The sequence below is a fragment of the Stegodyphus dumicola genome, chromosome 2 (genome assembly GCF_044657685.1).
Source record: "Stegodyphus dumicola isolate Sdum_Otavi_A_Nest chromosome 2, ASM4465768v1".
Lineage (NCBI taxonomy): Eukaryota > Metazoa > Arthropoda > Arachnida > Araneae > Eresidae > Stegodyphus > Stegodyphus dumicola.
In genome coordinates this window covers 215310670-215323849 of record NC_140769.1, presented here as the reverse complement: position 1 = coordinate 215323849, position 13180 = coordinate 215310670, and the positions used below count along the sequence as shown (strand labels likewise).

The following is a 13180-nucleotide window of genomic DNA, read 5'->3' as shown; positions in this document are numbered from 1 at the left end:
CTATTTTTTCGTCTGTTAGGGATGAAACATGTAAATCCTTAATGCTGATTTAGTTATTCAAATTGTTAATTTAAAATTCAATAGAAATTTTAATTCAAAACTTTGGAAACACTAGTTTGTATCTATTCTTTGGAAATACTAGTTATGCCCAATAAAAGAATTAATTAAATAGAGATCATGATTGTTGAAATTGTAATGGACCTGGGTGCAATACTCTCAATTTTCCAGAGACAGTTAAACAATTCATGTTTAGTCTTTTTTTTGTGTGTTTTAACTTTTAAAATAATTCTTTAAACAACATCTAGTGTCAGGACCCATTTATTTGAAAGATGACTCAATACAAAGGTGACAACATTGAGTATTAATGTTAATGTATTTAATACTTATAAATGTAATATGTTTTTCTCAATCACAAACCCATTTTAAATACCAAATCTAAAAAGTTTGGGATTATTTATTTCATAAAATATTTTTTCAAAAGTCTGTTCAGAGAAATATCACTTCCAATTTATTAATTTTAGCCAACATCTAGTATGTTATTCCTATTGATATAAAAGTCTTAAATACTAAAACTGAAAAGTTTTGAATTATATTTTAACATAGTTTTTGATTAAAACCTTATGGGATTCAAGCTAATTACCACTTCAGTTTGTCCAGTTTTGTCACAAATCGAATCAAATCTTTATAAGAATGTAGAAAGCTTAAATACGGAAAACATATTTTTGGAAGTTTCATTTAAGAATATCGTCACAGACAGAGTTCATTGCAAAAATAGCAAAAACATGTTGTCAAGACCTTTATTCATGATTATATGACTGAATTTTTGGATAAAACTCATTAGTGAATTTTTGAATAAAACTCATTAGTGAATTTTTGGACCAAAAACATTACGTCCCTTATCTATGTATATAGGTTGGTGGACGTTATGTTTGAAAATTGGATTTCCATACAATTTCTTTTGGATAGCCTAAGAGCTGTTTTTATATGAAAATGTAAATAATATATATTTTCAGCAAACAGAATACTGCATGGAATAATATTTGAAAAGGACAGCTGTAGAATACATGTTTTATAGAATATCATCTTTTATATTATTATTTAAGATTTCTAAATACCATCAATGAATTAACAGCTTTCAGAAACAACATACAACAAAATGAAAATATAAAGTATTTTTAAAGTGAAATTTGTGGATAAATCATAAATAATGTTATAAATTATCACAAACTCCAAAAATCACTCAGTTTTAAGAAATACAAAAGTAATGTTTCATAAAAAATATATTTTATTCTTATAAAATTTATTTTTGGAAGACATACATTGAATTTTGAATTACTGAAATATGTACTAACAGTTTTTCTAAAATAGAGGATTGAATAATTTAATAAATTTTATTATTACACAAAATTTCATTTATAAAAGACCAGAGAAATCAGATGATAATCTCCATGTTTGGAATCACTGCACTACATCGAATAGGTAAGTAATAATCTTTAGGATTATGCTTTGAAATTTAAACAAACGATAACTGCATCTTTCTAAAATGCTTTTAATATAGAATTGTTAAATTTTATTTGAATTTATTCAAATAAAAAAAAAAAAACTGTGTTAAATACAATAAATATTTTTATAGCTACTTATAATGAGAGAAGTTAAAAAAATTCAGAGTTTAAAAGTATTTTCTTAAATACTATTCTTTATGTATTTTAGTAAAAAAAAACTTGCATACTTGTAATTATTTTAATTAATTTATAAAAAAATGACACTAACAAAAATTTTGATCTTTAAATAAATTAATTATTATTATTATTGTTAACTTTATAACACAAATATATAATATTACATTTGATATGAGATAATAATAACCATTCTTTAAGCTAGCTAAAAATCGTTTGGATTGAATTAGAAATTTTTTTATTAATCTTTAACTATAAAAGAGAATTATTTTCATCATGATCTTATTTTGATAAAACTGCAATTATTTATTAAAAAATTCAATTTTTCTGTAACAAGAAAATAATATCAAAATTCACTTTTGAATCACAAAATACATTTGCAAAAGGAAGTCTAAAAACAATACATAAAATGTGAAAAGCATTATACTGCTGTTCTTAAAGAAAAACTTAATTCAGAAATATATACTGATTACATTTTATTTTTAATGTAATCTTATAGTCCTATCATACCATTTGCAAGCTTTTCCAATTTGAATTATATACGCAAAAAGAAACGGCACAGAATTCAAATTTGCAAGCTGTATACCTTTACCAAAATATGAAAATCTTCTACTGATGGAAAAAAAAAAAAAAAAAAAAAAAAAAAAAAACTGAATATAATAGAGATATTTTGCATTTCGCTAAATATACAGACATAACTTTAAACAAAAAATATTATTTCTCTATCAATTGGTGTAAAAAATATTATAAACAAAAAATTTACACACAGAATTTCTATTTATTTTATATATACATGAGATTCTTGCTCACTATTTCAATTAAATTTTTATCTCAATTGTGGATTATGTTAAGCAATTAAATAAATATAGCTATATATTTTTATATTACAAGTATAGTTTTATAAAAAGTATTTGAACTTCTTCATTTTTAAAATTATTTTATGATAATAGAATAATAAGTATGTGTATCACCTTAAAATATTTTAATTAACATTATAGACACCATACAACAATGAACACAGCAATGGAAAATTGTATCACTTTAAAACTATCCTTATGAATACGTAAAATTAAATGAAATGGTAATTTAAGAACAAATCTTGTTTTATGCAGGAACTTAATATGCAAGTAAAAACAGTTTGAATATATCAGAAACTATGTTAGATAGCACATTATACACTAACAACAATTATGAATAGTGAACTGTGGAAATTTATTGTTGGTATTAAATTCAACTATTTGCTTTGAAAACAATTACAATTAATTTTAATTTTATTTCTATTTCGGAAGTTCTCTATAATTAGGCACAACAATTGATAACTACTCAAGTACTATTTAGGTTCTGCATTGCATAAATTCTTTTTTATGTTAAGTGTGATTTTGATTATAAAATTCCTTGATTTTATATGATACTTTATCATCTGGATCATATTAATTAAAAAAGAGACTTTTTAAATTTCAGATAATTTTGGAATAATATAAAATTAGTACAAATAAGTGTTTTATTCGAACAGAAATATTTTAAAAAATCGCAGAAGATACTTTAAAGATTACCCAACCTTAAAACCTGCTTCAAACTCAAAATATCAGCCTTAAGATTTTTAACATGAATCTCATGATTTGTTCAGTAAATGCATATATATATATATACTGATTTAAGCAAGAGTAAACCATAAAGGTAACTCACAAAAGAGATTAATTTAATTAATTAAACAACCAGCAGATTAAGGATGTTTAGGAATTGGATAACAAGAAAGGTCCTGATAAATGAAATTGTAATTTCAATGAAACTGAAAAATAATGCAAACTCCAAGCTCATTTTTACTGTAGAAAATCAAAAAGATAGTATCATTATATTGAGAAATTTACTTAGATATAAGTATTTTAATCACAATCTTTCATGCTTGTATGCTGCATGATTTGAACTTGAACAAATATTGTGCAAATAGCCCACATGCTATGCAATGCTTTTGTATGAAGATTTTGTAATTGATATAGGATTCGAAGACATTTTTCAAAATTTGCCTGAGTGACATAATGCTTGAAAGTGGTCAGCTCTTTGTTATTGACAACAATGAACCTAAGTCTAAAAATTAAGCAGTTTCAATTCAAACATGCAAAGTGTTGGCACACATTTTAATAAACTAATCATAATAACTAGCATCAATAGAAAGCTCATTTTAAAACTGCAATATATAATAACAACTGGATCATTTGCTAATTAAAAATGATGAAAAGTACATCCTATCAAGCAATCTTAAAAGATTACACCACTGGTTGTCATCCATTAGCACTGGGCCACAAATATTAATAATCTAGTATCCATTAAATTTTTTAGAAGTAATGTTGATTAAAACGCTGTTCAGCAGGTATAGTGGTTAGTGACCCTGACTGCCATAGCGATGGGCCTGGGTTCAAATCCCGGAGAAGGCATGGTAGTGACTGTCCATCCCTTTATAGGAGGCAACAATGGCTACCTATTTAGGAGCTTCCACTGTAAAATGGCCGCCACTTTTAATCCTTGTAGTGGTGCAAGGCTAATAGCTTTTAAATCAAGTGCTCGGCCATTTTTTTTAAAAAAATGTTTTGATTAAAACTGAAATAATTATTAGTATGAATTGTCACCATATCCTTAAACAAATTATAACTTGTAAATGAGTTTTTGAGGATTCAACTGGCACACGTAACATAAATATTAAATTAAACACTAAAGATTAAATTTAAAATTTCATAAGAACACATACCTCATATATCTTCTTCATTTTCCTCACATTAATCCCAAGATTATCTTTTTGAGCTCAGGCAATATAATATAATCAAAAGTTATAGATTTAGGCATTACGGTACACTAGATATGTTTCTTTTATAATGTAATTTTTAAATGTTTTTGCCATTTAAAATACAAAATTCTAGGAGAAACTAATTTTCATTTCTTACTATTTCCACTGTGGTTGTCATGGTCGCCAACTAGAAGTTGAAGAGAGAACGTGAGTATCATAAGAGAACAATGTTGTAATCAATGGGAAATGGTCTAAAGTAGTTCACAATTGTGGTTGAAGCTCATCATTTTGAAGCATTAACAGGGTTCATAGCCACATTTTAGTTAAAAAAATAAGCACCTATAAGCACTTTTCAAGCACATTTTAAGAAAAAAAATAAGCACATGTCTAATGACATTATACACAACTGCATAACCTTAAAAATTAGACTTGTAATTTAAAATATGAGAAATGCAGTATTTATTAAGAGAGAATAAGCATTACCTCAACCATGGAAAATAATTACTTTTTTTTTTCTTTAAATTTTAAATAACAGTTCAATTTACAGAACTAGTTTACAATGAGAGAAAAAAAAAAAACTATGCAAGACTAAACTGTATTACAAGATTTAATGATGAAATTTCAGTTTAAAATAGAGAAAATAAATAATAATAAGGCATATTTATTGTGTTCACTTGGAACCTAATAATAAATACAATTTATTTTTCCACTCATATTAATATTTAAATCTAAATTCTGAACATTTTCTAAATTTTCATTGTATATCAGTTTTTCCTTAGCAGATATTGCAAGCAAAGTAATTTAAGTAAAAAAGAGGAACATTTCTGAAATCAGAAGATAGAAATTTGCTTTATGCAGTCATCCTTTAACAGTAAAAGCTTAACTAACCTGCATACTTGGAAACTGGCGAATATTCGGACAGTCGAGCGTAACTTGAAAAAGAGGAGCGGAAGGGGGTAGACTGTAGCCGCTTTTTAGGTTTTTCCGCTAAATAAATGCTTTTGACATTTCGATATGTGCATATAAAAATAAACCAATGCAACTGAAAAATATTCTGCTTAGCAAGCACAGTAAAACACTTTTAAGTGTTCATAAACAAATCTCGGACAGAACATCAAAATTAATTATCTCTGCAAAATATCGCAAATGTTATTGCGCAATACGTGTGCCGCAATTCTTCCCTACGTGATATTAAGCAATTGGAATCAACAGCTGCCGGTATTGGGAGAATAAAGAACTAAATACGAGTAACTGGGGTGTTTTTCATTCTAATTTTCAACAGACGGCGTTAAATTTCCGGAATAGACCGCAGAACTTTTAGTCTTATTCAATCCAGATTGGAAAGTGACAAAAAAAAAGTCCATTGCTTGTTTTGCAGCAAACTTGTAACAGTTTCAATATTCGAGATTTTGCGGAGAAAGGGGAGAACTTCCCAGTCTTCGTACTATATAATGTATTGGCCAAAAAAATTAAATTATTTTGACTATTCGATTACTTTCCCTTTATTTAAGCCATTCCGAATATTATTCCTAAAAAGCTAATCTGTGTTAAAACACAACCATTTTTGGAAGTTTACTATACTTCAGCAGTTACTGAACTGTTATTATAAACATTCATACATATACTCATAATATAAGCATAATGATCATAATAAACACAAATATGAACTAACCAAGCGGAACGAGAATGCAAATTATTAAGATCTGGATAGAAATTCAAATGTGTGTAGTATTTGGGTGGGAGGAAAAGAATGCCGAATGTACCGAAATTTTATACTGCTTTCGCAATTCTTTGACCAATAGAACAACGGGCACCCGTATGCACTCTTCGTGCACACCAAAGGTTATGTTAATGCAGAGAAAGGGGGAAAAGCTATTCACCATCTGACATTCCATATTACGAAGAAAAGTTGTTTATTTAGTTTCGGCTTTGGTACGGGGAAAAATAGCGCATTCATTAAAAAAAAAAAAAAAAAAAAAAAAAAAAAAGCACTAAAAGAAAAAAATAAGGGCTTTAAAGAAAAAGTAAGCACCTATAAGGGCCTTTATATTTTATTTTCAAATATAAGGACTTATAAGCACTTATAAGGACCGCTACGAACCCTGATTAACAACTTTTTGCTACAAAATATAATGACTTAAAACTGTGGAATTCTTTTATCAATTTGCGCATGCTTTGAAATTTCCCAATGGAATAAATTTTTATATCATTACTCAAATAAGAGGTGAATTCATTTAATTAAGTTTAAAATCCAATGAAATCTATACTGCACACTCTAAGGAGGAGTTGGCTGCCTCTCCTCAGATTGTGCATTGCAGATATATAATTATTAGCTCAAAAGTCTCAACTCTTATCCTGGGAGAGATTCAAACACAGTGAGAGTTATACTTTCCAAGGCTCACCTGCTTCTCGTAGAGAGGTTTTTTGGTAACAGAAGAGTTCTTGGTCAACTTCAAGTCCAAACTGGAGATCTGTTGCCATTAAAGTCTATTTAGCAAACAACAAAGACCCTTGCTAAATTCTGATCTTCCTATCTTCATGCCAATTTTGCAGGAAAATTCTTCTTGTACTATGTTTTCTTTCAGTGCTTCATCAAGAATCAGATAAACAGTATGAACTGTTAATATTTACTCTCACAAACAAATTATTTCCTGAGAAACAAAGCATTTTTGGCTATATCAGAAAACTCAGTCCCTACTAGATTCAGCTGATCATTTTGAATTTGCCTGCATATCTTTATTTGCACTCTCTTCATAAATGTTATCCAGTATATCTAAATAGTTACACTATATAAAGACTACCTAGCTGTATATAATAAATTTCCTCAAAAAGGATAACTGCATTAATTCTATAACAGAAAATATATGAAAAAAGATATACAGAGATAAGCAATGGAAGTTTAATAATAGTATATCTATAAAAATACTGTTTTACACACACACACATTGCATATATATCTGATACTTATACATAACAGCAAATTAACGAGAATTATATAAAATTAATCTTTTATACAATTCATTATAAAACTTTTTTTAACAGCTAGGCACTTGCCGATTTGGCATCTATTAGTCCTTCCTCTATTTCATCATTAAGAGCTCTGTCCAGGTGTACATATACATGCAATCTTGCATTGATTGCCAAATTTGTTAACTGATCAAGTCAAACAAGTGAGATTAGTCACAACAACAACAGTCAAAAGATACTCCTTGCACAAACAAATAAATCTTGCAGAGTTTGCCATAACTAAGAAAATTACCCCATCCATTATCTCAATACCTAAGAATAATGAGAAATGCAAGGCCTAATTTATTATTAAAAACAAATTATTGCTGCAACTGAATTTAAACTTTGATTTTCTCACAGATCATGTTTTAAAGTCTTATAGAAAAGTGGAAGATATGAGAAGAAAAACTAGAGATAATGATTCAGGAAATTCTTTAATGTGTAGAAAAATGTGCTAATGCATTTTTCCCGCATTCAGTAATGTATGAAACAACCTTTGAATCACAGGCCACTAATCCATTAAACTCTAAGCATAATTCTGCATTCAAGTTATACTATACATTTGTGCTTAATTTTTAAAAATTCATATCATGTGCACAAAAATTTAGAAATAAATTAACGGCTTACAGAATTGATACCTTATGTTAATAATTAATTGCCTTAAAATGGTCTAAAAATTGTTAAAATAGCTAAAATTATGATTTATCACTTAAGCTGCTTCAATAAAGATGTAATAATTTTGCACAATGAGAGCATGTTCAGATTGATTAACAGAATAAGTATCAATACAAATAAATTCTAATATCATGAAATATCCATGGAAACTTTAATAGCTAATTGTTCTTATAATATTATTGACAACAACATGACTAGTGATGTCACTAATAAATGACTCCTCTTCAGAAACACTCTTTTAAGTATGGGCTACATTAAAGATGGGTTTGGAAGAGAATTTCAGACTTTCAGGTGGGATGAAGTCAGCCTATTAGTTAGCTGCTAGTAATTAGTTTTAGTTCATGAATATAAAAACTACTTTTATTCAAGTTTTGGTATTTATCAATGTTTTCTATATTCTTTACCTTTTTGTTGTTTAATTTATAAAACATGTTAAGAAGTAATCCAAATATAAATAAACATATATGCATTTTTTGAGTTTTGGATAGGAAGGGGAGAGGGGAATGATCTTCTAGCAATGGCGAAACGAGTACATGCAGCAAAACAGGTTGAGAACCATAGTTCGAAATGTTCTATTATCTATAAATTATTTCGCAAACACTAACACTACCATTCAGGAACAGCTAATTATGCTTTCTATTTCATGGTTGCATGTAACAAATGCTAGATCATCACCTGAGCAATTTCATTTTTAAAACTGAAAGTTATACAGCCCAAAGACACTGATGAACATCAGTTATTTATTTTGCATTTCTAAAATAAATAAATTAGATTATACAAAATTAAAAATATAATAAAACTTTTGTAGGTATTTTCTGATTAGCTGAACCCCTAGGAAAAGTTGTCAGCTCATTTATAATTTTGTGAATTGGCAAGACCAAAGGCTGTATTTAAGGCTCATAAGTAATGCTCTGTTCATAAAATAATAATCAAAAGAATCTTCATCCATTCACCTGGATTCAAACCCTGAAAATGGAGGTATGGATAATCAGAAATTACCCTTTTATATTTTAATTCTCCCTAATAACTTTTTTATTCTACTGTTTATTAAAAAATATCTAAAATAATTGTAAATAATATAAAAATTACCACTCATTTAATCTATTTTATAATCAACACATTATTCTTTCAATCTAAAAAGTGTTCTTCATTGGGAAATTATGCTAATTCAGCATTATTTTGATTTGTTTAACATAAGTAATCCATAAGCATCAATATTCGTTTAATCTATAAAACATCTCTGTATAAAAACTAGCTTCATGAATTCACTTATATAATAATTCAACAGCCCAAATTTACTAATTACAAAGATTCTATTGCAATATAAATCTTTTAAAACAAGATTTTGATTCACTTACCCATAGTTTACACATTTTCAACAGGTAACATCTAAAATACATTTACATTTTGATAATATAATTTTGCATAATCTACAAACAACACATAATACAATTAGCTAAATGTTCAGATATCATTTCCACCAAATATATTAAAGCACTATATAAGCAGTTAACAAAGATGTTTTAGCTGCCTCACTTTTTAGAAGCTGAAAAGCATTTCAGCCATGATGAATATAGCTCACGTATTTCTGAAAAGACACACATACAACACGACGCTTAAAAACTTGTTTCATTATGACTATAAATTATACCTGTATTTTGGCAATACATTTTTCAATAGCTTAATAATGATACATGATGCAATTTGTATGCTTGGTTATCAGTTTAATCCAAAGAGTTTTAAGGCACTATATGTAGTTTGCAAAGCCACTTCATCAGGCCTTAATTTATAATATGCAGCCACCATTTCAATCGTGACTGGGAGTGAACAGGGTTCATTCCTTTGAAAAGCACAATACTTACGCAAGTAACTCAATGATTTTTCTGTCAATGCTTCTTTGATATTAGAAGGTATGTGATTTGCTCTTGTGTTGGGATACATGAAAGGAGAGTCACTTTCAAACAGAAGACGATCTAAAGGAATAAGCTGCTCTTCAAGAATCTTTTTCAGGCCATCTTCTGATTTATCCTTCCAGACAGACCCTAAAAGAGGAGGAAATAAGATATTGTTTAACAAACAAAGAAACCTGTAATCTGAAAACCTAAGATTACTGTATAACACCTCAAAGTAAAAGGAGATGTCACAAAGATTTTATTTGTTATGAATTCACCTGAACCACCCACTCAATTCCCTTTTAAAACTGACTCTCTTCCTTTGCTTGATATTCTCATTATCTGCAATAAATTTAATTTCAGCACCAATGTTTACCATAAAACTTTTTTTTGTTTACTTGATTCCATATATGACAACATATCACCCAATTAAAAAAGATGAGCTTCTTTTGGCTCTTATACATATAATACACCCATTCTTTTTTTTTTTTTTTTTCATTTTTTCAGGAACTCAGTTATCTGTCACTGGCTGCAAGTGACAGAGGATTTTTTTCCTACATTCACTGACACAGCCCTTAAAAGATTTCCTCTTGCTATCATAAACAAAATCTGCTGATAGAAATAATCACAAATATCTTATTATCATTCCACTTTATCCTTCTATTTTGACAAAATTATGCAGCTTCACCACAGTTTCAATTTTCAGGCCATTTCTAACCTATCAGTAAAATTCACTCTTTTTAGCATTTCTTGTCAGTTTGGTTTGACATATATCAATGTAACAACATTAAAATTTCAAATCAAATAATACTGGTTTTGAGTTTGAAAAAGGGAAACAAATATATCTTCAATAGCTAATCATAGTTGATTACTTAACCACAATTTTTACTATGGCTCCATGAAAATTATGGTTTCTCTTCAGCTGGCGAATTTCTTTTTTATTCATTTCCAAATTTGATCTGCTATAATTAATGGCATAAACTCAAATCCAGTTCATACTAACAATTTGAAAATTCTAATATCTTAGCTTTTTCACATTTTATTACTGTTTTTCTTACAAAATTGCATTACATAACTTTTTGCTTTGCTCCACCGAATGATTTCCATATTGTTGTTGTTCTCACTTCTGCAGAAAATTTTTATCCTAAAGAAGAGATTTATGTTTAATCTCGAAACTGATAGAATTTTACTAAAAATGAACAGTCTAAGGCCACTTTATTCCCCACTTTTAAACTTTAAAAAGGAGTTTATGATAAAAATTTATAAAACTTATGAAAAAATTAAATATAAAAAACATACAAATATTCTCCTCTTTAATAATAATAACAGGTACTTTATAAATAACTGGAAGCAAAGTTTTTTCATGATGTAGCAGAGGAAAGAATACAGCAAACCATTACACATGACATCTCTGTCAAAATAAACAAGAAATTAAAGTGATATATTTGGTCACAGCCCAATTTCTGAATCTTCGAAACTGCATTTAAGATTGAAAAGCTTTTCTAACACAGGTGCTCCTTTTATTAATTTTTAATAATTCTTAATTGCTAGATGTCAAAAATCTGTAACATCTCTGAAAAATGCTTTCAAAAATGTTTATTTTTTCTGTTGCCAGCAAAAATTTTTATTTCACTTTTAGCATTTGCCTACAATCATTACCAGAGTAATCAATACTTTGAATGCTCTGGTTTTTGAATTCTTGAAATTGTACTTACGGTTTAATTTTTAAGCATTCAAATCATATTGTTTTTAATTGTGGTTTAAATATTTCATTTTCTCTTGATCTCATGTTTCCCTTATATTAGCACTGTTTTTTCACACTACTTTATTAAAATCAGATACTTTCCCTATGAACTTATGTACAGTCTTATGAAAATTATTAATGTTTTCTGAAAATCTTCCTACTAAAGTAAATACAGCTATGATTAACCCCTCAAGGACCAGCGCCAGAAGAACAAAGCGCAGTCACGGGACCAGATCCGCTGAAATGAATCGTCACCACCGGCCTGCACATTTTCAGCAGTTAAGCTTAAGTAAAAAAAAAAAAAAAAATCGTACAAAATCAGTATTTTGATATTATGACTTCAATTTTTGAAGTTGTGTATTTAATGTACTTGTTTTTAATGTGTATTAATGTAAAGAATATCACATTAATAGAAATAAATTAAACAGGCAAAATACTAAAATCATAATTATACACTAAGAAATAAATGCTATTAACATGAAAAAAAATTACAAATACGAAATTAAATAAAAAAACTAAACAAGAATTACCTGTAGGTAATTAAATTCCAATTTAAAAATTCTGCTGTGTGTGAAATAACTCAAAACAAGGATCGACACACAGTCCTACATTGCATATTTCACACTCAAAATATGTTTTTTGCTTTCGCTTTTCCTTGGTTTTAGCGCACACAACACATCTCCTACCTTTATTACTTTTCCGTCAACGTAAATTTTTCGAAACTGTCTTCCAGTTAGACGGAAAGGTATAGTGTCCAGTGATTTTGGACAAATTTTAAAGTTTTTAAGTAAGGTCTCTTAGCCATGGCTAACGGAATGAAATTGAATATAACCCCGACACCTGTCCCAAAACTTCCACTCAGAAATATTTCATCCTCAAACTCTGTGTGACATCAGGTTTATATTTGATAACTTCCTGTTTTTCTAAATCGAAAACAGCGTCCACGATGACCAGAAAATGGTCAAGGAAAGACCCCCCACTGATGGGATATCCGTTACTGATCACGTCCAATATATACATTATATGTAAAGCAAATATATTATACACCGAAATATAACGCCTGTGTCATTACACATAATGACCATTCGAGGCATTATATATAATGACCTCTTTCCTGAAAAATGCAACCAAGACGCATTACGTGTCGAGAAAGCTGATAATCTTTCCCCTTTTGTAATAATCTTGTAATGTGACTTTTTAATTAACCAAGAAAAATAATGTTAAGTTTAAAAAAATATAGAAAAACAAACAAACAAAAAATCCTAACGAAATAAACAAAAAGTGCCCCTTTAATTCACAGTCGCACTTATAAAGAGCCGTGATTTCTAGTTTGTTTATTTCAATAAATCTCTCAAAACCAGAAGCACAAAACAGAAACTAATACCAACCAGTACATGAAGGTCAAATA

General features: G+C 28.4%; 1 protein-coding gene across 1 annotated transcript in view; it reads right to left on the bottom strand.

The window, feature by feature from the left end:
* Positions 1 to 1265: 1265 nt before the first annotated feature.
* Positions 1266 to 13180, bottom strand: part of LOC118197824 (uncharacterized) — a 46832-nt gene continuing 34917 nt past the window's right edge. Inside the window, exon 6 of the mRNA XM_085811740.1 lies at positions 1266 to 10178. Coding sequence (XP_085667866.1) covers positions 9856 to 10178 — 323 coding nt within the window. The 3' untranslated portion in view covers positions 1266 to 9855. The remainder of the gene's footprint in view (positions 10179 to 13180) is intronic.